General features: G+C 45.8%; 1 protein-coding gene across 1 annotated transcript in view; it reads right to left on the reverse strand.

Moving 5' to 3' along the window:
• Positions 1-25389, reverse strand: part of B4GALNT2 (beta-1,4-N-acetyl-galactosaminyltransferase 2 (SID blood group)) — a 322537-nt gene extending 297148 nt beyond the window's left edge. Inside the window, exon 1 of the mRNA XM_073681079.1 lies at positions 25108-25389. Coding sequence (XP_073537180.1) covers positions 25108-25280 — 173 coding nt within the window. The 5' untranslated portion in view covers positions 25281-25389. The remainder of the gene's footprint in view (positions 1-25107) is intronic.
• Positions 25390-25660: the final 271 nt, after the last annotated feature.

The following is a 25660-nucleotide window of genomic DNA, read 5'->3' on the forward strand; positions in this document are numbered from 1 at the left end:
TTTTTTTAACAAAAAAAAATCCAACAGCCACAAGTGACTTAGAGGGTCTGATATGACCGGCGGCCAAGCTAGTCTGTATGTATTCCTCCAAAGCCTTTCTCTCAGGAATAGTAAGATTAAATAAACGACTTTTAGGAAGAGTCGCTCCAGGGACAAATTCAATAGAACAATCATAGTCTCTATGGGGAGGCAAAACCTGCGATTCCTTCTCAGAAAAAACTCTCCAAAAATCCTGAATAGGAACAGGCAATTCTCCCCTATCCAAAGCTGCAATACGCCCGTTACAACACTTGTCATAACATTTATGGCTCCAGGATTTAATTTCATTGGTAGACCAATCCAGTACAGGATTGTGAAATTTTAACCAGGGTAACCCCAAAATTACTGGAGAAGGCAAATTATTTAATACTACCAAATCCAAATTTTCTTGGGAATACCATTAATAGTGAGGGGAAATTCATAAACCTTGTGAGTAACACATTTCAAGGGAGAGCCATCGACAGAAACCACGGCAATAGGCGATGACAACAAAGGTTTGGGTTTTAATTTAAGTTTTTCCAAGAATCCCCCATCAATCACATTCAGAGTAGAACCACAATCCACAAATACCCGAAATTCAATTAATTCTTCCTGAGCTGCAGTAGTAGCAGAAAGAAATACCCCCTTAGTTTTTAAACAGGCTATACGGGCGTAACTGACCTTTTTTTTTTTTCTTTGTTCATACGAAGCACACAGTTCTTAATGAAATGGTCAGATTTTCCGCAATAAAAGCACAAACCTTCAAAAAACCTGCGGTCTTTTTCCTGAGAGCGGGGTGAAATCGCCCCAATCTCCATCGGCTCTCCAATGTCAGTACAGACTCTCTCAAGACTAGGAGCTGACATGGCAAAGGATTTACTCTCATTAACCCTTGCACGCAGTCTCCTGTCCACCCGTATAGCTAATTGCATTGCCTCCTGCAAGTTTCCAGGTGTAGGATAAGCAATAAGCAGATCCTTAACCCTTTCACCTAGCCCAGCAAGAAACAAACTTTTCAGAGCTGAATCGTTCCACCCCACCTGAGCAGACCACCAACGGAAGTGAGTACAATAATTTTCCACATTACCTGATCCCTGTCTCAAAAGTCTCAATTCCGTCTCAGCTGATGAGACACGATCAGGATCATCATACAACAACCCCAAAGCAGAAAAAAAACTATCCACTGATCTAAAGCACGGATCACTAGGTTGGAGAGAAAAGGCCCATCCCTGAGATTCTTTGCGCAAAAGTGACATTATGAACCCTATGCGCTGGGATTCATCCCCAGAGGACCTAGGTCTCAAACGAAAATACAATAAGCAAGCATTTTTAAATGAAAAAAATTCTTGGTGTTCACCAAAAAATAAATCAGGCAAACGTACCTTAGGCTCCAAGAAATGTGCTCCAGGACAGTTACTCACGTGCTGACGGAGCTCGGCCACCTCCAGAGAGATTCCCTGCAGGCGTTTAGCCAAATCCAGAACCGACACCATGATGGAACAGAAAAATCTTTCCTTAGAGAATTTGCAGGCTGGACTTACTGTTATGTTCTGCTACCAGAGCTAAGGAAAGAGAGGAGATCTGTCCCTACGATAGAACTCAGCTTGATCCCTACGATGTAACAGGGAACCTGATCCTGCGATCAGACCTGCTAAAGTCCTCAGCTAGTCTGTACGGAGACCTATAGATGTGGGGAAGGAATCCCTACAAGTACTAGGGACTGGGAGCAAAATGGACACCTCCTAACAGAAATAGTAGCAGACAGACGAACAAACAAAATATATAGAACACAGAGGTCCGGAGACCAAGCAAACTAACAGAGTTAGATACTGAGCACAGGCTAGCTAAAGAGTAGTAATACAATGAAGTCCAGCAAAGCCAGAAGGGCGGAGCAGGACTAAATAGGCCAACAAGGTCATGTGACCAGCAATAGAAAAAAACCTAAGAGCAAGGTTCTAACAGGTAGAAAATACATGTCACTTCTTTGATGCAGTAAAAGGATGTGAATGGAGGCGCAATAGTGCTGTTACCCAGGCAAATAATATTATATAAAGTGGAAATATGCTTACCTCGCGGGGTTGTGTCATACACAACTCATATACTAGGCGTAAGAGAGGGCTGCTGGAAACACCAAACCTTGATGGGTCACAATGTAATGGAAAGATGAAAGGTGCCGGTAATTCCGCGCTCCTCCGTTAGTACAGATGATACAGAATCCAGTACTTGTGTTGTGGATTTATTCTTTTAGCAAGCTAAAAACAGACGTGTTTCGTGGACGTCCCGTCCACTTCATCAAGTGCATAGCTTAAGTGGTGTTAACAGCAGAGAACGTATATACACATGGAAAGTGAAAAAAACTGGCACCAAAGCACCAGAAACTGTTTACATTTAAAAATTAAAACTTTACATATTCCTTTAAAAAAGTGTGTGTATTCGCGTCACTAAGAGATATATTAACAACTATAAAAAAGTAAATGAGAATTGTATAAAATTAAAACGTCTTCCACATGTGTTACATGATGTGAAAATGGTAGTAAAAATTGTATATATAATGATTCAAACCCTCTATTTATTAGTGCCCTATACCATACAAAGACAACATCCATGGTCAGTACCTCTAGACCAGGGGTCCTCAAACTTTTTAAACAGGGGGCCAGTTCACGGTCCCTCAGACCATTGGAGGGCCGGAATATAGTTTTTAAAAAAAACTATGAACAAATTCCTATGCACACTGCATATATCTTATTTTGAAGTAAAAAAAAACAATACAGGAACAAATACAATATTTAAAATGAAGAACAAGTAAAGTTAAATCAACCGGTATTTCAATAGGTAGGTAACTGTACCCAATAGGCAGCATAGGTCCCCAATAGGCAGGTAAATGTACCCAATAAGCAGCATAGGTCCCCTATAGGCAGGTAAATATCCCCAATAGGCAGGTAAATGTCCCCAATAGGCAGCATAGGTCCTCAATGGGCAGGTAAATGTTCCCAATAGGTAGGCTGTTTCCCCCTTATAATGCCATATGCAGGCTGTTCCCCCCCTTATAATGCCCCATGCAGGCTGTTCCTCCCCTTATAATGCCCCATGCTGGATGTCACCCCTCATATAATGCCCCATGCAGGATGTCCCTTTTTCACACCATATAATGCCCTATGTAAGATATCACTCCCCTGTCTTTATAATGCCCCATGCAGGATATCCCTTTCCCCCCCATATAATGCCCCATGCAGGATGTCACCCCCCATATCATGCCCCATGCAGGATGTCATCCCCCATATAATGCCCCATGCAGGATGTCACCCCCCCATATAATGCCCCATGCAGGATGTCACCCCCCCCATATAATGCCCCATGCAGGATGTCACCCCCCCATATAATGCCCCATGCAGGATATCACTATAATGCCACATTCAGCATGTCACCACCCCATATCCCCATATAATGCCCCATGCAGCATGTCACCCCCCATATAATGCCCCATGCAGCATGTCACCCCTCCCCCCATATAATGCCCCATGCAGCATGTCACCCTCCCCCCCCATATAATGCCCCATGCAGCATGTCACACTCCCCCCCATATAATGCCCCATGCAGCATGTCACCTTCCCCCCCATATAATGCCCCATGCAGCATGTCACCCCCCCATATTATGCCCCATGCAGGATGTCCCTTTCCCCCCATATAATGCCACATGCAGGATGTTCCTTTCCCCTCCATATAATGTCCCATGCAGGATGTCACCCCCCATATCATACCCCATGCAGGATGTCAGCCCCCCATATGATACCCCTTGCAGGATGTCACCTCCCCCCCATATAATGCCCCATGCCTCCATACATGAAAAAAAAAAAATCCAATACTCACCTCACTTCTCATTTGCTTCCGCTGCTCTACTCTGGTCTGGACTCCAGCGTCGCAGCGGCGTTGTCCAGCTCTGCGCTTCCTGTGACGGCACTCGGGAGGGCGCGGTGTAAAGACGTCACCGCGCCCTCTGACCTGAGACGTCACAGGAAGCGCAGAGCAGGAAGACAGCGGATCTGCAGAGGCACGGGGAGAGGTAAGTATCTGGCTGCCGGGGCCCTGAGCAAGCGGGGGGAAGGGCGGGCAATGGCACCGCTCTCCTCTCCTCCGCCCATAGCCCGGCGGGCCAGATAAAAGTCCTCCGCGGGCCGCATGTGGCCTGCGGGCCGTAGTTTGAGGACCCCTGCTCTAGACCATGGAAATATCTGATAGTTGGTAGATGTTTTTAGCTGCCTTTTAAGAAGGATACAATTATATGATGGTTCTTGCAGGGAAGACATAATTGTAAACAGATATTTTTAGCGAAACACTGACAAGTGTATGCATATGCATCCAACATTGCCCATATCCCTATCATTGAGATAGAATACGAATACACTCCATGCCACTAATGAAGCCTATAAATGTACCAACGATTTTACTCGGACCATGGTTCATGCCTGCATCATATAGATCGAATGTGATTATATTTCATGCCACTACTGAGACCTATATTTACATATCATATTTCCCTAAATGATTGATCATTAAATGATCATGTGAGTAAATTGAATATATGGATGAATGACACAATGTACATCGTGTAATACAATGTAATCTTGGGTTATTGGTTAGAAGTTTTTAATCAGTCAGAGGGGGGATGTCCGAGCAAGTGAAGAAATGAATTGACATAGGCTGATGTATTCCATGCTTTTGATTATCGGGGACCACGCTGGTGTGTTGCGGTCATATGCAGGAGGACAGTCTGTGCCTTATTATATAGATTCATTGATTATTCTCTTAGAGGGTACAGGATTGGAGCAAACTGGAGAAACTTGGAAGAGTTGGGTGTGTGACAAGTGGTGACGGAAGGCACTGCGATGCAACACCCTATCAGGTAATTGGGGATATTGATCCTCCATATCAATGTCTTTAGAGCAGTGGTCCCCAACCTTTTTTGCACCAGGGACCGGCTTGAAGCAAGATCATTTTTCCATGGCCCAGCAAGGAGGGGGTGGGGTGGGCGGGGCTTTGGTCATATGGGGGCGGGGTAATGGAGGAATTTGGAGTTTAGTGCATACTTATCATATAGTGTAGACCAGGTCCCCGCCAGGAGCTATGCCAGGAGCCCCACATAATGTGCTGTGCCAGGAGCCGCATCACTGAGGCCCCATCACGCCCTGCAGCAGGACAGGGCAGCTGTCCTGACAGCTGCTGTTCAGCTGCATTTACTTCATCCCAGGGGCGGACACAGACTGTAGTGGGCCCCTGTGCAAGAAATTTTTGGGGGCCCCCCCGCCCTTCATAAGGCAACAAAGTTATGTAAACATAACCCCCCCATGTGCATCTCTCACCCCCCCATGTGCAGCTCACCCCCGTGCATCTCTCATCCCCCTCCGTGCATCTCTCATCCACCCCCCGTGCATCTCTCATCCCCTCCGTGCATCTCTCATCCCCCCCGTGCATCTCTCACCCCCCCGTGCATCTCTCATCCACCCCCCGTGCATCTCTCATCCCCCCCGTGCATCTCTCACCCCCCCGTGCATCTCTCATCCACCCCCCGTGCATCTCTCACCCCCCCCATGCATCTCTCACCCCCCCGTGCATCTCTCACCCCCCCCGTGCATCTCTCACCCCCCCGTGCATCTCTCATCTCTCCCCTCCCTCCCATGTGCATCTCTCATCTCTCCCCTCCCCCCATGTGGATCTCTCATCTCTCCCCTCCCCCATGTGCATCTCTCATCTCTCCCCTCCCCCCCATGTGGATCTCTCATCTCTCCCCTCCCCCATGTGCATCTCTCATCTCTCCCCTCCCCCCATGTGCATCTCCCATTCCCCCCACTCCTAGTTAATTGTATTTAAAAAAAAATAAAACTTGTTATACTTACCCCCATGCGATCCCTGCAGAATCCTGGCGCTCGTCCAAATCGCTGACACCAGGTTCTCCTGACTTCCGGCCATGTGACGGCGCCGTCACATGACCGGAAGTCAGGGGAATCATGAAGGTGCTGCCGCAGCAGCGCAGCGCTAAGATGTCCCGGACCCGGCGCTTAGCATGCGGCCGGGGGCCCCATGAGGAGAGAGACGCACAAGAGGGGGGCTCCGAGGGGGCTCCTACCGGCCGGGCCCCATACTGGAGTCAGGGCAGTCATGCCCTGATGGCGGCCCTGCTGGAGGCTGGAGGGGCCCCCTCTCCCCGCGGACCGGCTGAAAAACCCCAACGGCCCGGTCCTGGTCCGCGGACCGGCGGTTGGGGACCTCTGCTTTAGAGGAAGGTCTCTGTAACCTCATTTAAACCCCGTGGATTTAATATGTCCAGTTTGTATATACAGTAGATCTCCTTTCTGTTTAGATTTTGGACTCTGTTAGGAGTAGTATCCAAAATGTGTTCTATTCGCATGATTTTCAAAGTCCTTGCTGTGTTGGTGGGCCATATGTCGGGATAACCCATGCTTGGGAAAACCTGTGACTACATTGTGCCTGTGAGAATTCATCCGCTTGTGAAATGGTTGTGTGGTTCTAACTATGTATTTGACGCGCCCCCTGGGCCAGTGTTGTTGGGGATACCCGGAGCCGGATCAGATGGGGGTTGTAGTCTCCGAGTGGCTGTGACCCGGTCCGTGCCCAGGGTGTCAAACTCAGTGTGTGGCAGTCCTTACTGATGTTACTAAAGTTCTTTATGTCGACTACGCCACCCGTTGAATTGCGGTCACTACGGCCGCCGCTGCAGCAGGGTCCGCTGAGGCTGATGGTGTTTGTGCAGCTTAGGTGGTATAACCCCCAACGGGAAGGGTATAGCCTCAGGGGGTCAGGTGCAGAGGATGGTGGGTGTGGAAGTGCAGGGAAGATGGTAATGAGAGTCAGAGTCGGGTTGTGCAGTTCAGGGTTCTTTACTTACTGCTGTTCTTGTACCGGTCACTCCGGCCTTAAGTGACCACCCGAGCCGTGCTGCGTCCACCAGGTCCTGGACTCGGCCAACCCCCAAGTAGTTCTGGAGCGTGGTTCTGAGCTCCCTTTCTGTCCTGTCCTCGTCTCTGGCCTTCCCCACCAGGGATCCACCTATGTCCGGCTCCCTCGGGCCTCTTGTTGGCGAACCCTTGCCTCTGGGTTCCCTGACCCTATGCGTGGTCTGCCTTCCGGGTGGATTTGGTGGGTGGCCGTGGCAGATGCTGCCCACGGCCTCCGGTCTCTGGCTGAGGTATGCTGTAGCCCCCACCAGTTTGGGATCCGGTACCCTGTTGCCAACTCTTCACCCTTTGGTTGTATTTGGGCTCTCAGAGTTCCTTCTTTCTCCCCCTCTGGGTCTTTCAAACTCTCCTCTCTCACTCTGGGCCTGGGGCTGCTCTGCTCCTCTGCTTTCTTCCACTGCTCTGCAAAGTCTTCACTAAAACAGGCTGACTTCTCACAGACTGACCCTGATCTTAGATGGTTCCCACCTTTTATACTCCCTCTATGTGTGAGCTCAGGTGACCAGCACCCAATGAGCTCCTAGCACTACCCAGACTGCTCCCCCTATCTGCCCCTACACTACTGGGATGGTCCACCCCCCTCCCACTCCAGCCAAGGACAGACTCGATCGTACCTGCACATTTCTAAGTGGGAGTACCGTTGGTCTGCCCTCCGGAAATGGGATGTGTGTAGTGCATGCAGCCTTCTGAGCTCAGCTCCACACTCCATCCTTACCCGGGAGTGGAATATCACACCTCTGGGTTGAGGTGCAATACCCCTGTAGCAGCCGAATCCTCAGGGTGCTACATATTGTTTGCTGCAAGGGCATTCTATTAGATATATTATAAAGTCCGTGTCGCAGGACATATTGCAATTAATTTTAAAAACCTCCCCAGTTGATGATGAGATAAAAGTGTCAGTCCCATGTGTGATGTTCATACAGCACATACAATTCCTTTTCCCACATTTGGTAATAGTTTTTTTCTTTCTTTTCGTTTCATCTTTTCTCGCTGTATGGGAGGAGTGAATTCTGCTGGGAGCCAGGGGCGGAACTACCGCCCGTGCAGCCGGTTCATTGAACGGGGGCCCCGAGGGAGAGGGGGCCCCTCCAGCCTCCAGCAGGGCCGCCATCAGGGCATGACTGCCCTGACTCCAGTATGGGGCCCGGCCGGTAGGGGCCCCCTCGGGGGCCCCCCTCTTGTGCGTCTCTCTCCTCATGGGGCCCCCGGCCCCATGCTATGCGCCGGGTCCGGGACATTTCAGCGCTGAGCTGCGCTGTTGCAGCAGCGCCTTCATGATTCCCCTGACTTCCGGTCATGTGACGGTGCCGTCACATGGCCGGAAGTCAGGAGAACCTGCTGTCAGCGATTTGGACGAGCGCCAGGATTCTGCAGGGATTGCATGGGGGTAAGTATAACAAGTTTTATTTTTTTTTAAAATACAATTAACTAGGAGTGGAGAGATGGGAGAAGCACATGTGTGTGTGTGTGTGTGTGTGTGTGTGTGTGTGTGTGTGTGTGTGTGTGTGTGTGTGTGTCTGTGTATGTCTGTGTATGTGTGTGTGGGGGGGGAGATGGGAGATGCACATGTGTGTGTGGGGGGGGGGAGATGGGAGATGCACATGTGTGTGTGGGGGGGGGGAGATGGGAGATGCACATGTGTGTGTGTGGGGGGGGAGATGGGAGATGCACATGTGTGTGTGTGTGGGGGGGGAGATGGGAGATGCACATGTGTGTGTGTGGGGGGGGAGATGGGAGATGCACGTGTGTGGGGGGGGAGATGGGAGATGCACATGTGTGTGGGGGGGGAGATGGGAGATGCACATGTATGTGGGGGGGGAGATGGGAGATGCACATGTATGTGGGGGGGAGATGGGAGATGCACATGTGTGTGGGGGGGGGAGATGGGAGATGCACATGTGTGTAGGGGGGGAGATGGGAGATGCACATGTGTGTGTGGGGGGGATGGGAGATGCACATGTGTGTGTGGGGGGGATGGGAGATGCACGTGTGTGTGGGGGGGGGGATGGGAGATGCACGTGTGTGTGGGGGGGGGGATGGGAGATGCACGTGTGTAGGGGGGGAGATGGGAGATGCACATGTGTGGGGGAGATGGGAGATGCACATGTGTGGGGGGGAAATTGGATAATGCACATGTGTGTGGGGGGGGAGATGGGAGATGCACATGTGGGGGGGGATGAGAGAGGTGCACATGTGGTGGAGGGGGATGAGAGAGGGGCACATGTGGGGGAGGGGGATGAGAGAGGGGCACATGTGGGGGAGGGGGATGAGAGAGGGACACATGTGGGGGAGGGGGATGAGAGAGGGGCACATGTGGGGGAGGGGGATGAGAGAGGGGCACATGTGGGGGAGGGGGATGAGAGAGGGGCACATGTGGGGGAGGGGGATGAGAGAGGGGCACATGTGGGGGGGAGGGGGTGAGAGAGGGGCACATGGAGGGGGATGAGAGCTGCACATGGGGGGGTTTGAGAGCTGCACATGGGGGGGTTTGAGAGCTGCACATGGGGGAATTGGGAGTAGGGGGATAATGAGCTGCACATAACGAATGTGGGGTGGGGGAGAGTAAATGATAAATGATGATGGGGTGGGGAGAGCACGGACATGATATAATGAATTGGGGCAGGGGGTGCATGTAAATATTGAATGCGGGGAGCAGGAAGTATAGAGTAGGGGGCGTTGCGGATGCAGGAGTGTGACTGGTAACAAATTGGCAGAAAGAGTAGAGGTTCTAATTAAATTATATATTAAGTGCCTATTTACAGTTAATGGGGGCACAGTGGTGGATTACAATTTATATTTGGAATGGTAGGTTGCCTAATAACTAACCATATATTGATGGTGGATGCACGTCTGTATTCAGCTGCGTAATATAGAAGTTGGGGAATGTGCTCTAGATAACTGTGTTATTTTATGCAGAGACGAGTCCTGGCTGGAAGACGTGATGGCGGTCTGTGCTGGATGAAGGAGAAAAGCGAAGATGAAGGACTTCACCTAGAGACGTCACCGGTGAGTCAGTCTATTACATGTACACTGTGTATAATGTCACTGGTGATCACTGTATTACCTGTACACTGACACTATATACAGAGCTCCTGTGTATAATGTCACTGGTGATCACTGTATTACCTGTACACTGACACTATATACAGAGCTCCTGTGTATAATTTCACTGGTGATCACTGTATTACCTGTACACTGACACTATATACAGAGCTCCTGTGTATAATGTCACTGGTGATCCCTGTATTACCTGTACACTGACACTATATACAGAGCTCCTGTGTATAATGTCACTGATGATCACTGTATTACCTGTACACTATATACAGAGCTCCTGTGTATAATGTCACTGTACTACCTGTACACTGACACTATATACAGAGCTCCTGTGTATAATTTCACTGGTGATCACTAGATTACCTGGACACTTACGTTATACATACCATGTATAGAGCTCCCGTGTATAATGACACTTATGGTAATATTAGTAATGTGGTGGTAATATGTGGTCTGGTCATGGTGTGGCAGTTTTTCTCCCTTCTGTGTGGTATTATTCGGTCACTATGTTGTGGTAATATGTGGTCTGGTCATGGTGTGGCGGTATTCCCTGTATGTGGTATTATTGGTCATTTAAAAAAAAAATGTATATGACACATTCCCTTAAAGAAAACTAAATAAAAATATATCTAAAAAGAGTATTGGATATTTTAAGAAAATTTTAATAGGTTAGAGTAGGGCCCGCCCAGAAGAGTCTACCTTATCGTGGTGGCGGCTTTAAAAATCTTTTGGTCAAAACAAAAGCTGATGGCTATGTATGTGGCGCCGTCACATGGCCGAACGTCAGGAGAACCTGGTGGCAGCGACGTGGACGAGCGCCAGGATTCTGCAGGGATTGCATGGGGGTAAGTATAACAAGTTTTATTTTTTTTAAATACAATTAATTAACTAGGAGTGGGGGGAATCAGAGATGCACGGGGGGGATGAGAGATGCACATGGGGGGGGGTGAGAGATGCACGGGGGGGATGAGAGATGCACATGGGGGGGTGAGAGATGCACATGGGGGGGTGAGAGATGCACATGGGGGGTGAGAGATGCACATGGGGGGGTGAGAGATGCACATGGGGGGGTGAGAGATGCACGGGGGGTGAGAGCTGCACATGGGGGGGTGAGAGATGCACATGGGGGGTTATATTTACATAACTTTGTTGCCTTATGAAGGGCAGGGGGGGCCCCCCAAAATTTCTTGCACAGGGGCCCACTACAGTCTGTGTCCGCCCCTGCTGGGAGCTAAAATGTTCCTGAGGGTAGGTGCCCTTCTGTAAATGATGGAGGGTTGATTTGGTAAGATTTGTCTAAGAACATGATCATTTAGTAGAATGAACCAATTCTTTTGTAGAATTTCTCGGAATAGTTTATGTTGACAATTGTAAGTGGTAATAAATGTTCAAACTTTGTCTTATCTGCATTGGAACCGGTGAGGAGGGAGTCCTGGCTACAGGTATCTCTCACTTTTTCAAAGGATCCCCTGATCAGGTCCCTAGGGTAACCCTGCTCGAGAAATTTCTCTTTCAGGGTACCTGATTGATCTCTAAAATCCGATTCGGAACTACAGTTCCTCCTGATCCTTTGAAATTGATTGTATGGTATATTGCGCAGCCATTTGTTGTAATATCCACTGTCCACTTTGATGCAGAGCAGAAGAACTCCTTAGGTTTAAATAATAAAAAAATCTCTTACAAAACAGCTTCAGGAAAAGAAAAACTCCTTCCAAAAACAGCAGAGTTACAGAAGCAATTTTTTCTCGAAAAATCATGATTTTTGTACACCTAGAAAAAAAAAACTCAATGGGAATGTGGCGCCCCTGCGGGTTCAGTCGCCACAGAAGTACTGCATCTCACCCAGAGGTGTGGTATCTCACTCTCAGGTAAGGAAGGAGTACTGCCCGGGACCCTAACACCTGCATCCAACACTACACTACTCCAGACCAGCAGGAGGGGCAAGATGCATCACTCTCCTGCTGAGCCCTGTCCCTGGCTGGAGTGGGGGGAACCAAAGTAGGGGGAACCATGTAGTGGGTGTGGGTGGAGGAAGTAAATCAGGGGAGCACTTGTTAGGAATAGTATAAAGAGGGAAGCCATCTTGGAAGTTCAGTTCAGTCAGGGGAGGACAGTGAGAGGAGCAGGAGCTCTGTAGGAGCTCTGCTCAGGAGGAGGACCTAGCCAGAGAGGCCCAAGACTGAAGAGAGAGAGGAGCAGGAGAAAGGCTCCAGGAATGTGGAAGGGACCCCAGGGGTACGGGTAGTGCTGGAGGCCACCCATATGCCCGAATCTGCCAAGACGTAGAGGGGTCAGGTCGCACAGAGGGGACCGGTCCCTAAACTAGCGGAGTTCTTTAAGCCTCAACTAGGAAACCGGAGACTGCAGTATTTCAGGTACTGCAGCCACAAGCCACATCTGTCTCACCAAGAAGGTGGCCATAGAGGACCCAGCGGACAGAGAAGACGTCGCCCGGCAAGGTCTGCGGTCACTGGATTGAGACACTAGGTGTGAAGTGTAGGGAGACGGCCAGAAGGAACACACAGAAGGGGGTCCTGTTATGTACTCCGGAGGTACCTGAGGGTTGGCTGAGCCCCTGCCCGCTGAACGCAGCACATCGTGGGAAGTTATGATCTGCAGTTGTAACCAGGAGCAAAGTGAGAACTGTGAGTAAATCCGGAAAACTGCACCCCACTGTCTCTGTCAATTATTACTGCTGCGCCATCACCCCCTGCACTACACTGCACCATGAGTGCTACTTCCATAACAGCAGCATCTACACTGCCCTGTAGCTAAACTCTACCTGTGGAGAGCTGAACTAACTCTGCTGCATTTACACCAGCTCCAGAGGACCAGCTCCGCAGCGGCGTCACAAACTGAATATAATAACTATAAATCCCCTATAAATAATATTCCCCTTTTGATTGACTGCCCTAGGTCACGGACCGGGTCACCGCATGCTTGCGCTCCGCAGTGTCTCTGAAGGATGACAAGCTGGATGACAGCATTCTGCTACCATCCAGCCTGCCATCTCAATGCCATCCCAGCATGGGAGAATGTGGGGGTGTCTTATAGACACCTCTCCATTACTAACCTGGGCTTGATGTCAGCTGGCATTATAAAAGAGCAAGGCTAAGTGCCAGAATTGGCACATCCTATGGATGCGCCATTTCTGGGGCGGCTGACGGCTGGTGTTTCTAGCCTGGGAGGGGGCCAATATTCATGGCACCCTTCCTGGGCTATTAATATCAGCCCCCAGCTGTCTGCCTAGCCTTTGCTAGCTATTAAAATAGGGGGGACCCCACGTCATTTTTTTTTGGGGTCCCCCATTTTAATAGCTAGTAAAGGCTAGGTATTCAGCTGAGGGCTGATATTAGTAGCCTGGGAAGCTCCGTGGGTATTACCCCCTTCCCAGGCTTCAAACATCAGCCCCAGCCGTCTGCTTAACCTCCGCTAGAGACTAAAATTACGGGGAACCCCACCAACACTGTCACTGTACTTATTATATATATGTGACTGACATGTTTCTATCTATCTAATCTATGTGTGATGCTCTATTCTTTCTGTTCTAAATTGTCGGGTACCGGTGTATGCCGCTGGTGAATTGCCGGCTGGCTTTTTTAAAGAGACGGGTGCATGAAAACACTATTATTTTTTTTTAAGAAATCCTTCATTTTAACACTAAATAACAAGTACAGTAACCAACACTGTCACTGTATTTATTATATATGTGACTGATATGTTTCTATCTATCTAATCTATCTGTGATGCTCTATTCTTTCTGTTCTAAATTGTCGGGTACCGGTGTATGCCATTGATGAATTGCCGGCTTTTCATGTTTCACTGTGAGCACTGTTCCCATCGATTTGGGTAATCACTGTAATGCCACAACCACCATGGCTGTGACATTACAGTGAGTGGCAGACAATCCCTGCATGATTGGTGCTCTAAATAGCGCCAAACATGCAGGACGGGGATCCGAGCTCCCGCCCGAGCATCTCGAAAGTACTCGGCGAGCTCCGAGCATCTCGAGTACTGAGATGCTCGGGCGAGTACCGAGTAGTGGCGAGCATGCTCGCTCATCACTACTGCTCACCTAAGACTCAATATGTGATTGGTTCATCATGTTGTATAACAGGGGAGGGAACGCCAACGGCCATAAGGGGATGAGCCGTACTCCAATTAATAATATGAAAAAACACTTTATTAATAGTGATGAGTGAACGTGTTTGCCACTGCTCGGTACTCAGGCCGAACATCACTGTGCTAGACAAGCTCGGCGCTCAGCTAGTATTTCCGGGTTGCTCGGGTGGGAACTTGGGTCCCCTCCATGCATGTTTGGCGCTCTTTGGAGAACCAATGAACATGCAGGGATTGCCTGCCATGCACTGTAATACCGTAGCCATGTTGGTTGTGGGCATTACAGTGATTGGCTGGCCACACAGCATCATCAGGTGTATATAAGACCGGGCGCTGCCATACTCGTCACAGTCTACTCCGGAACCAGGCAGAGTAGGGAGAGCTGTTGCTGCGTCAGGGAGAGATTTGCGTCTTCATAGTTAGTATAGGTATTCCACAACATACATATATATATATATCCAGCTGAACTAACAGTCCTTCTGAGGACTAATCCAGCTGCATATAATCAGTGCTAGGCAGGCAAGCAGTGTATGTGGCAGACTGCAGTGTATGACACAGCACAAGAGGGTCCATTGAACGTCCTGTCTGCTGCTGCTGTAATACTTACAGATATTTGTAGACATAGCCCCAGATATCAGGGAAATTTTTTTATCTTAATCCTGGTTATTTGCTTAAAAAGCAATCCAGAGCACACCATTTTTCTGCTCCATTTGCTTGTTCTCACTACAGGATAAAGCCAGATCTGTTCCATATTTCTACGATAAAAATCCAGTAATTTAAACTGAACGTGGAAAATATTGGTCTCCTTTTCCATTCTGTTGCAGTGTGTCGGTCAAGCTATTCACACTATGTGTCTGTGAAGGATAGTATTAGCAAATTACAGGCCTGCTATTTAAAATTGTGGTTCTCTGTCAGACGTATAACATATAACTACGTTCCAAAATCAGCCATTTCTCATGAACATGGAAAATATTGTCCTCCATTAAAAATGGGCAAGGTGCGTGGCAAGGGACTGGGAAGTGGACGTTATAGTGAATGTGGATGTAAAGGCCTAGGACGTGGCCGTCGGCAAGCTGAAATTGTGCCACAAAAACACCCACATCTTGTCGCTCGACCTTCCTGTCCCAATTACTAGGGGACCACAAAACATCACTATTGAACACAGAGCAGTGTCAAAAGGTTGTTGGTTGGATAGCAGATAATGCTTTCAGTCACTTTGCCACCACCAGTATCACCCTGTCTTCCACATGGTCAAGTCTCAGTAGCCATGAGTCTGGACCGCATATTCCTCACCCTGATCCTCCTTCCTCCCACCATTCCGAGTGCCCGGAAACAACTGATTCCACACTTGGACACTCAGAAGAGCTGTTCACTTTTCCATTTGTATATTCGGGCCTCTCGTCCGGCCAGATTCAAGCGAGTCAAGAAGAGAACGTGTGTAGCAATGCCCAAATATTGGAGCAGCCACGGTCACACAAAGGCGACAGTGGGAAAGTGCAATTACTGTCGCAAGAGGTGGATGATGATGATGAGACGCAATTGCCAGAAAGTCAGGAGGAGAACCAGGGTGCGGAAGTGGAAGACGAGGTGGTGGATGATATAGTAACTGACCCTGCCTGGCAGGGGGACATACAGAGCGAGGACAGCAGCACACAGGGGGAGGGAGGCGTAGCACCACAACAGGCAGGAAGAAGCAGTGTGGTGGCCGCAGAGACAAGGCGGGAAAGCGTTCCTCGTAATGCCAACATGACGGAAGTTGCCAGTACAAAAGTGTTAGGTCTTCCCGAGTCTGGTTATTTTTTAAAGACTCTGCAGATAACCCCAAAAAAGCCATTTGCACCACCTGCCAGGCCAGCATCAGCAGGGGTAGCAAAACTAGCAGCCTGACCACCACCAGCATGATCAGGCACATGGCAGCAAAGCACCCGACTAAGTGGGCCGAACCCATCAACAGTATCTGCGGGTGACACCACTACTTGTTCAGCTGTTGTGCATGCATGCCAATCCCCTGTCCATGGCACATGCCAAAATTCCTCCCGCCCTGCACCTGTCGTTGGACACTCTCAACTAGCACCATCAGCAAGCACGTCCACGTCATTGTCCCAGCGCAGCGTTCAGTTATCCCTACCCCAGTCTTTGGAACACAAGCACAAATACGCAGCCAACACTCCACAGGCCAAACTACTAAATTTACACATTTTGCAAATGATTGCACTCGAAATGTTGCCTTTTAGGCTCGTGGAGATGGAATCTTTCCGCAACCTGATGGAGGTGGCCGTCCCTCGGTACTCGGTCCCCAGCCGCCACTATTTCTCCCGGTGTGCCGTCCCCGCATTACACAAGCACGTGTCCCACAACATTAGACGTGCCCTCAACAACGCAGTTACTGGGAAAGTCCACCTAACCACGGACACGTGGACAAGTGCTTGTGGGCAGGGGTGGTACATCTCGCTGACGGCACACTGGGTTAATATAGTGGAAGCTGGGACCCAGTCGGACCTTGGGACTTAACACACCCTTCCAACGCCAAGGACTGCGGACCCTGAGTCAATCAGAGTTGCCCCCACATTCTACAGCTCCTGCACCTCCTCCTCTTCAGCCTCCATCTCCGAAATGACAATATCAGTCACAAGCTGGAAACACTGCAGCACTACCTCGGCCAAGCGGCAACAGGCTGTGCTGAAGCTAATATTTTTAGGTGACAAACCGCACAAAGCTGAAGAGTTGTGGACAGCTCTGAAAGGGCAGGCAGATCTGTGGCTGACACCTCTGAACCTACAGCCAGACATGGTAGTGTATGATAATGCCCAGGTGGCGGCTCTGAGGAGAGGCGGGCTCACACATCCCATGCCTGGCCCAAATGCTTAACCTCGTGGTTCAGCAGTTTCTCAAAACCTACCTGGATCTGTCGGATCTGCTTGTCAAAGTACTCCGCCTGTGTGCCCATTTTAGAAAATCAGCTACAGCTCCGGCCGCCCTTGCCGTGTTTCAGCAGCGTTTGCAGCTTCCAGCGATGTCCCCACGCATTGGAACTCTACATTGCAGATGTTGGGAAGGATTTGTGAGCATAAGAGGGCAGTTGTTGACTACCAGCATCAACAAGGCCGTTGGTATTCAGTTCAGACTCCACACATAAAACCTCAGGAGTGGACATGGATGTCAGACATTTGTACAATCCTCCAAAACTTTGAGGACTCCACCAAGATGGTGAGCGCCATAATTAGCGTCACCATCCCGCTTTCTGCTCACAATTAAAGAGGATGCATTGTAAGCGGAGCACGATGAGATGGAGCAAGGAACCATACAGGGTGATTCCACACAGCCCAGCCTCATCTCATCCCAACGTGGATTGGGTGACAATGAGGAAGTGGAGCTATAGATGGTACTACCTGCACAACTGTCATACCGTCTGTTCAGCGTGGATGGCCTGAGGACAGGGAGGAGGAGGAAGAGGAGAAGGATGAGGAGGAGAGCATGGTCAGTCGTCCTCTTGGTGAAGACACGGAAGTCTTGCCTCTTTGCAGTCTGGCACACATGGCTCAATTTATGTTACGCTGTCTTTCCTGTGACCCTCACGTTGTCCAAATTTTGGGTGACAGTCATTACTAGTGATGAGCGAGTATGTTTTGTTAACCCTTTCGGCGAGTATGCTCGGGCCGAGCACCAAGTAGTTACAGCTGCTCGGTGTTATGTTTGAATCACTCCCATGTGCATGATTTGCAACTGTTTGACAGCTTTATTACATGTGAGGAATGTCTATTTCTTACACATTCCTCACATGTAATAAAGTGTCAAACAGTCGCAAATCATGCACACGGGAGTGATTCAAACATATCACCGAGCAGCTGTAACTACTCGGTGCTTGGCCCGAGCATACTCGCCGAAAGGGTTAACAAAACATACTCGCTCATCACTAGTCTTTACTGGTAGGTGACATTTCTAGACTCACGCTACAAGGAGAACTTTCTGTCTCTTCTTCCCTTGCAGAACAGGCCTAATAAAATGGGGCAGTATGAGAAGGCCCTTGTTGCGGAATTATTGAAAAAATTCCCATTTGCAAACGCTGGTGGGAGAGGTCACAGTTCGTTGGACAACCAAAGAGTACAGGCAAGAAAGACACAAATGCAATCCAGCAGAGGCAGGGGAACACTGTCAAAGTTCTGGGACAGTTTTCTAAGACCCTCCCATCGCACAGGCCCTGAGGCGTGGGGTATTCTCCCAAGGAAGGAAAAGTTTTGGAAGATGGTGAGGAAGTACCTTGCCGACCGTACCAACGTCATCCGTGATTTCTCTAGGCGTTATAATTATTGGCTATCCAAGCTGGACACGTGGCATGAACTGTCTCTCTATGCCTTAGAGGTCCTGGCCTGCCTGGCCACTAGCGTTTTATCACAGCGGGTTTTTAGTGCCGCTGATGGAATTATAACCGATAGGCGCATCCGCCTGTCAACTGAAAATGCTGACAGGCTGACTCTTATAAAAATGAACAAAGGCTGGAATGGGCCAGACTTCTCAACACCACCGAATGATAGCAGCGTAACAAACTCAAATACAGTGTCTTTTTTTGGGAGGTCTAACTCTCTTCCCATGCACCTCTGTCTTCATACCCAGACTTGGGTATAAACTTCCTGATTTTGTCTATTTGCTCTTGTTCTCCACCTTCTCCGCATCCTCATCCTCCACCACCATATCACCACCACATGTACCATATCAACATATCTACATCTCTTGCAAAGGGCATTGGAGTTCCTCCAAATTTTTGGCAGCTGTTGCTTCACTGCATAGGGAAACAGTACTGTATGGGAGACACACTTCCTCATAATGGGAACATTGTTTTCAGGAGGCCCTCCAACTTCTACGTCTCTTGCAATGGGCATTGGAGTTCCTCCAAATTTTTGACAGCCGTTGCTTCACTGCATAGGCAAACAGTATAGGAGACATACTTCCTAATAATGGGAGCATTTTTTGCAGGAGGCCCTCCGACCTATACGTCTCTTGCAAGGGGCATTGAAGTTCCTCCAAATTTTTGGCAGCCGTTGCAGTCACTGCATATGCAATAACAGTATAGGAGACCCACTCGTTAATCATGGGAACAACAAAGCATAGCCAATTGCTGGCCCTTTAAGAATAGTAACGGCCGCTTGATGGCCCTATAAAAATAGTTTTTGTGACTTTCAGAGTACCTCCATCATAAATGAAACACGATGTGTCTGATGATGTGTCACACACCACAAGGCCAGATAAGGTAGCAAAATGTTAAAATGACATTTACTGGTAAATGTTTTTTCACCCTTGAAAGCAATGCAAAAGTGCAAAAACACTACGTGTGAACATAACCCAAGGTGTGGAGGAGCATTTTTGTTTTTGCTTATTTCTTTTGCCTTCTATACAAGTCATTACCCTGGAAAGGATGTTCCTTAGCATATTTCCCAGGAAAATCCATTTTGGTTTCATTTTTGTATGTTTTATTGAGAAAAAACGTGGCATAATACCTCTGACAACGTTGTCGACAGCAGTGACCTGGGAGTCAGAAATGCTTCCAGGGGTCTTCCTCATGCTGTTCCCATGTCATTTGAGCAATGTTCCCATCGATTTAGGCAATTTTTAGTCCTTCTGCAGACCGACGGGGGAGCCGCCGGAAAAATGCTTGAGTTTCCCATAGACTTACATTGGGCTCGTTACTCGGTCCGAGCACTCGACCATTCCAATTTGCTTGACTCGAACAGCGAGTACCTGAGCATTTTAGTACTCGCTCATCACTATTTATTAATAAAATAACATACAAGTGAGGTACATAGGGTACACATAAAATGATACACTGGTGGAAAACACCAAAGCACATGGCGGAAATGATCACTACATGTATGTATATAGAAGGGACACAATCATAGTCACTATTCAATTGAAATATTGCATATAGCCCCAATATATACTAGATGTGGGTTAGGGTTGGGCTAGGGCTAGGGTTGGGCTAGGGCTAAGGTTGGGCTACGGTTAGGCTAGGGCTAAGGTTGGGCTACGGTTAGGCTAGGGCTAGGGTTAGGGTTAGGGTTGGGATAGGGTTAGGGTAGAGTTAGGGTTGCGCTAAGATTAAGGTTGGGGTTGTATTAGGGTTGTGTTGGGGTTGGGATTTTTCAAAAGTAAAGAAAAAAAAATGACGACGATATGGTGACTAGTGTTGAATGCATGTGCTCGCTACTTGAGTTTGCATCGGGTGCTTGAGTATGCACCAAGTATCGCGGGTGGTCGAGTGACATGCTCGAGTCTCCGCCCCATATGTTTTGCAGCTGTTATACAGCCAAAAAAACCTTGCGGGGATTGCCTGCCATGCACGAGCAATCCCCGCATGTTTTTTTTGGGTGTCTAATAACCGTGAAACATGCGGGTGGGGACTCGAGCATGTCACTCGAGCACCCGCGATATTTGGTGCATACCCGAGTACCCGATGCAAACTCAAGTAGCGAGCACTTGCGCTCAAGACTAATGACAACTTACTCAATATGATGACCTAATGTTATCAAATTCTGTGTCGTATCTCTCGGTTCAAAATGTTCACTATACTCCTTGATAAAATCCTTGAGGGGTCTAGTTTCCAAAATGGTGTCACTTGTGGGGGGTTTCCACTGTTTAGGCACATCATGGGCTCTCCAAACGCAACATGAAGTCCACTAATTGTTCAAGCAAATTTTATATTCAAAAAGTCAAATGGCCCTCCTTCCTTTCTGAACCCTGCTGTGTGCCCAAACAGTGGTTTTCCCCCACATATGGGGTATAGGCGTGCTCAGGATGAATTGCACAACAAATTTTGTGGTCCATTTTTTCCTGATACCCTTGCGAAAATAAAAAAAATTAACTAAAGTAACATTTTTGTGAAAAAAGTTAAATGTTCATTTTTTTTTTCCACATTCCAAAAATTCATGTGAAGCACCTGAAGGGTTAATAAACTTCTTGAATGTGGTTTTGAGAACCTTGAGGGGTGCAGTTTTTAGAATGGTGTCACTTTTGGGTATTTTCTGTCATAAAGGCCCCTCAAAGTCACTTCAAATGTGATGTGGTCCCTAAAAAAATGGTTTTGTAAATTTTGCTGGAAAAATTAGAAATCGCTGGTCAACTTTTAACCCTTATAAGTTCCTAATGAAAAAAAAATGTTGGTTCCAAAATTGTGCTGATGTAAAGTAGACATGTGGGAAATGTTATTTATTAACTATTTTGTGTGACATATCTCTCTGATTTAAAGGCATAAAGATTTTAATGTTTTAATCATGGATTCATATGAAGAAAAAATTTCTGCCTTTAACTCCTGTCTAAGAATTTCGCTTTGCAATCTTACTCGTCTCTTAATAAGCCAACTAGATTCATGATGAATTGCATAAAAAAAGAATTCATAATAGAATCGACAGAATTAAATCGGCCGATGGCTCCTTTAGATCACATCCCAAAGATATTGCAGAATTATTTGCTAACTTTTATCAAAATTTATATAATATTAACCTCCAGTCTCATACCCTGCAACCAAAGGAGAGTAACATTGAATCATTCCTTTCTTCTATTGAACTACCTAAACTTAATAGTAATGAGTTAGCCCTATTAAATTCCCCTTTCACACTTAAAGAAACAGCTGAAATAATTCAAAACCTTAAAAACGCAAAATGCCCCGGTCCGGATGGTTTTTGTGGTGAATATTTCAAAAATTTTAGCGAAATTTTAACTCCACACCTAACCCAAATGTTTAACGTATCATCTTCTCAAGGTTCCTTTCCGACTGAGATGTTGGAAGCAACGATCGTTTTAATCCCCAAACCAAATAGTGATTTAGAGGAAGTCAAAAATTATAGGCCTATTTCTTTAATAAATGTAGATATAAAAATATATTCAAAAATTTTAGCAAATAGATTGAACGAGATATTGCCCAATTTAATCAATAATGACCAAATAGGATTTATTAAAGGTAGGCAATCTATAGATGGCACAAGAAGACTAATTAATACATCAAATTAATTAATTCCTCTAAAATTCCATCTGTTTTAATAGCTTTGGACGCTGAAAAAGTATTTGACAGACTGAACTGGAATTTTTTAAAACATACCCTACTGAAATTCGGCTTTAATAACCAATTCTTGACCAATGTCATGGCATTATATTCAAATCCGAGTGCAAAAATTTATGTAAATAATCACCTTTCTAATTCCTTTTTAATTTCTAACGGCTCCAGGCAAGGATGTCCCCTCTCCCCTTTGTTGTTCGCAATTGCCATGGAGCTGCTGGCTCAAAAGATTAGAGAAAACCAAAATATAGTTGGCATACATACTCCTTCGCGCCACTTTAAGATTAGTTTATATGCAGACGACATTCTTTTAACCCTTTCAAATCCTTTAAGTTCAATAAAGGAGTTAATTGATCTCCTTAAAATATTTTCAGAGATATCCTATTTTAAAATAAATAATGACAAATCAAAAATACTCTCCTTTAATTTAAAAAATGATTTAATTAATAACATCAAAAAGCTCTTTCTTTTGGTTGGGCGGAAAAGAAACTTATTTATTTAGGCTTTATAATAACAAAAGATGTTAAATCTACAATATCTTCTAATATCGACCAACTAATTAATACAATATCAAAAGACTTAGCAATATACCGTAACAAAGATTTATCCTGGATAGGTAAAAATGTAACAATATAAACCTTTATTCTCCCAAAAATACTCTATATTTTTAGATCACTTCCACTGAAAATATCAACAACATATTTAACTATCCTCCAATCCCTTCTTAATTCATTCATTTGGAGAAACAAAAAAGCCAGAATTGCTAAAGATATCCTTTATAAGACAAAACTACACGGGGGACTTGGTCTTCTCAATGTTACGGCATATTATCTAGCATGTCTAGTCAAGCAAAGCTCATGTTGGCTACAAAATTTAGTTGCCCCGGCTTGGCTGGACTTGGAAATCACTCTAAATAATAACACACATCCTCGTGTTTTACTTTTTAAACACTTATTTACAAAGCCTTCTAGTCTTCCATCCCATCCTATTTTTCAAGCTATCATATACGCTTGGCAAAAGTTATCTAACCCAATAAGAGGTTCTGATAAACTTCAATATGTAAAACTCCTTCCACTAACATTCATTGCTTCTTTGGAAGACTCTTATATTCCCTCTTGTTGGGCAAACTATGGAATAAAGAAATTAAAAGATTTTTATGAGGGAGAAAACTTTCTTTCATTTATTGACTTCAAAAATAAATTTAATTTACCCTCAACAGATTTCTTTCACGATTTAATAGCAAAGGATCTTATCCAAAAATTTATTAGTAACAAACCTTTATGTTCTGAAGCCACTTCAACCTTGTTTAATAATTTTAATCATAAAATTTTTTGGAACCTTAAAAACATTTATAGTTGGTTCAACAAAGACACCGAATTGGTTAAGAACTCCTATATGTTTAAACGGGAATCAATTCTAAATTTTTCCACTCCTCCAGAGAATTGGGAAAATGCTCTAAGCTTCTCTTATTCGTCAAATATTTCAATGCCCCTCCATGAGGCACATTATAAATTACTTACTAGGTGGTACTATACTCCTACAAGATTATCATATATAGATCCTAATAACCAACTGCTATGTTGGAGGAATTGTGGTTCCAAGGGGGATTTGTTTCATATTTTTTGGAATTGTCCAAAGATTAAATCTTTATGGTCACAATCTTTTGAACTCATTTATAAGATCTCTAAAAGTAAAATGATTATAACCACTCAAATGGCATTATGGTCTATTGGCATGGAAAATATTAATGATTCAATTAGACCTATTATAATACATATATTCCTTGTTATAAAAAATGCCATTGCTTTTCATTGGAAGAAAACAGATCCTCCTACCTTTCCAGACATAATAGAAAGAATCAAACTCCATAAAACTATGAACATAAATTTGCCATATCAAATAATCAATTTCATAAATTTTCCAAAAAATGGCTAAGATGGTCTGAATTGTTTCCCTGATAAATTAGTTCATTACTTAACCACGACACAGGTGAAATATATTTCTGGTTTTTAGTTCAATTCAAGTTCCAAATTGATTTAACATAATATTTTTTCTCAATGTAATTTTATTGCAATATATTTTATTGTTACTTAGTTATGTAATCTTTTTGTTCATATATTACATTTAGTTGTATTGTATGATATTATTGAGTACCTCTATTCTCCTTCCCCTCATTCCTTTCCTTTCCTTCCCCTGCTTCCCTCAATATTCCCTAGTTCTTCCTTTCCTTCCTCTGCCTAAAATTATTTAAAATTAATAAAATCATTGGAAAATAAAGGCATAAAGATTACAATTTGCGAAATTTTCAAAATTTTGGCCAAATTTTGTTTTTTTTTTTGTCACAAATAAATTCAAGTGATATTCAAGAAATGTTACCACAATCATGAAGTACAATACGTGACGAAAAAACAGTCTCAGAATCAGGGGGATTCGTTGAAGCGTTCCAGAGTAATTACCTCATAAAGTGACAGTGGTCAGAATTGTAAAAATTGGCCTGGTCATTAACGTGCAAACCACCCTCGGGGGTAAAGGGGTTAAAGCCAAATAATTTTGTACAGATTTTTGTCATTATATTTATCATCATTTTAGCTTGGTAATCCAGCCCTCTTGTAGAGCATGGGAATACTCTCATTATAACTTGCTATTGTATCATAGCTAATTTATCAGTCATATTAGCAAAGTCCAAATTTTACCCTTAAAATGTCTCCCTTACCATTTGCTATATTGTAACTATTTATAGTGCTTATATATCACATGTTAAAGAATATATATTCCAGAATTCAATCAGAATTTTAAAAAATATAGTTGTCAGATATTGTAATATATTATTTCTGCACCTGGCGCTCTCCCTGTGTTGGGTTCAGTCTTTGTCCCATTCCCCATAACCTTGTTACACACCTGTTCTCCTCCACAGGTTGCAGCTCCCTCTGTTCCTCATATTCTGGCTGATTGACGGATGGGAAAAGCTTCTCTGTAAAACCAAGCAGAAAACTCCCCAGGATGAAGACCATTAACAGGATCAGACAGGTATGTGTTCTCCTCAGATAAAACTTATTCCCTGGTGCCATCATTCAAAGTTGTGATGCTGAAGGATCCCCAAGTGTAAGTGTAGTAGCTAAACTACCAGAACACACCCATGTCATAAGATCTATTCACCATACATTGTATAGAGGGGATGGTCACAGACCTTTTATGACAACTACCAATTTCTCACCTGAAAGCTTGTTTAGCCTGCTTTTTTATTATAGTTGGAAGGAAAAGGGCTGTTAGCAGAAGCTATGTACACAAAAGGAGTTATTAATGTCGCAGAGCTCTGCACCATTTCAGCTCCTATTAAGTAATTTGATTACTTCTGTTTTGTCATTGCGTTGTTGTGTGCTTTTTTTTTTTTTTTTTTACATGTGTTTTTGATGCTGCGTTTTTTGTCTTTTTGGTAGGTCATGTTTTAAAT

Source organism: Phyllobates terribilis, unplaced genomic scaffold (genome assembly GCF_046119375.1).
Source record: "Phyllobates terribilis strain yellow unplaced genomic scaffold, ASM4611937v1 Scaffold_5__5_contigs__length_657084704, whole genome shotgun sequence".
Taxonomy (NCBI): domain Eukaryota; kingdom Metazoa; phylum Chordata; class Amphibia; order Anura; family Dendrobatidae; genus Phyllobates; species Phyllobates terribilis.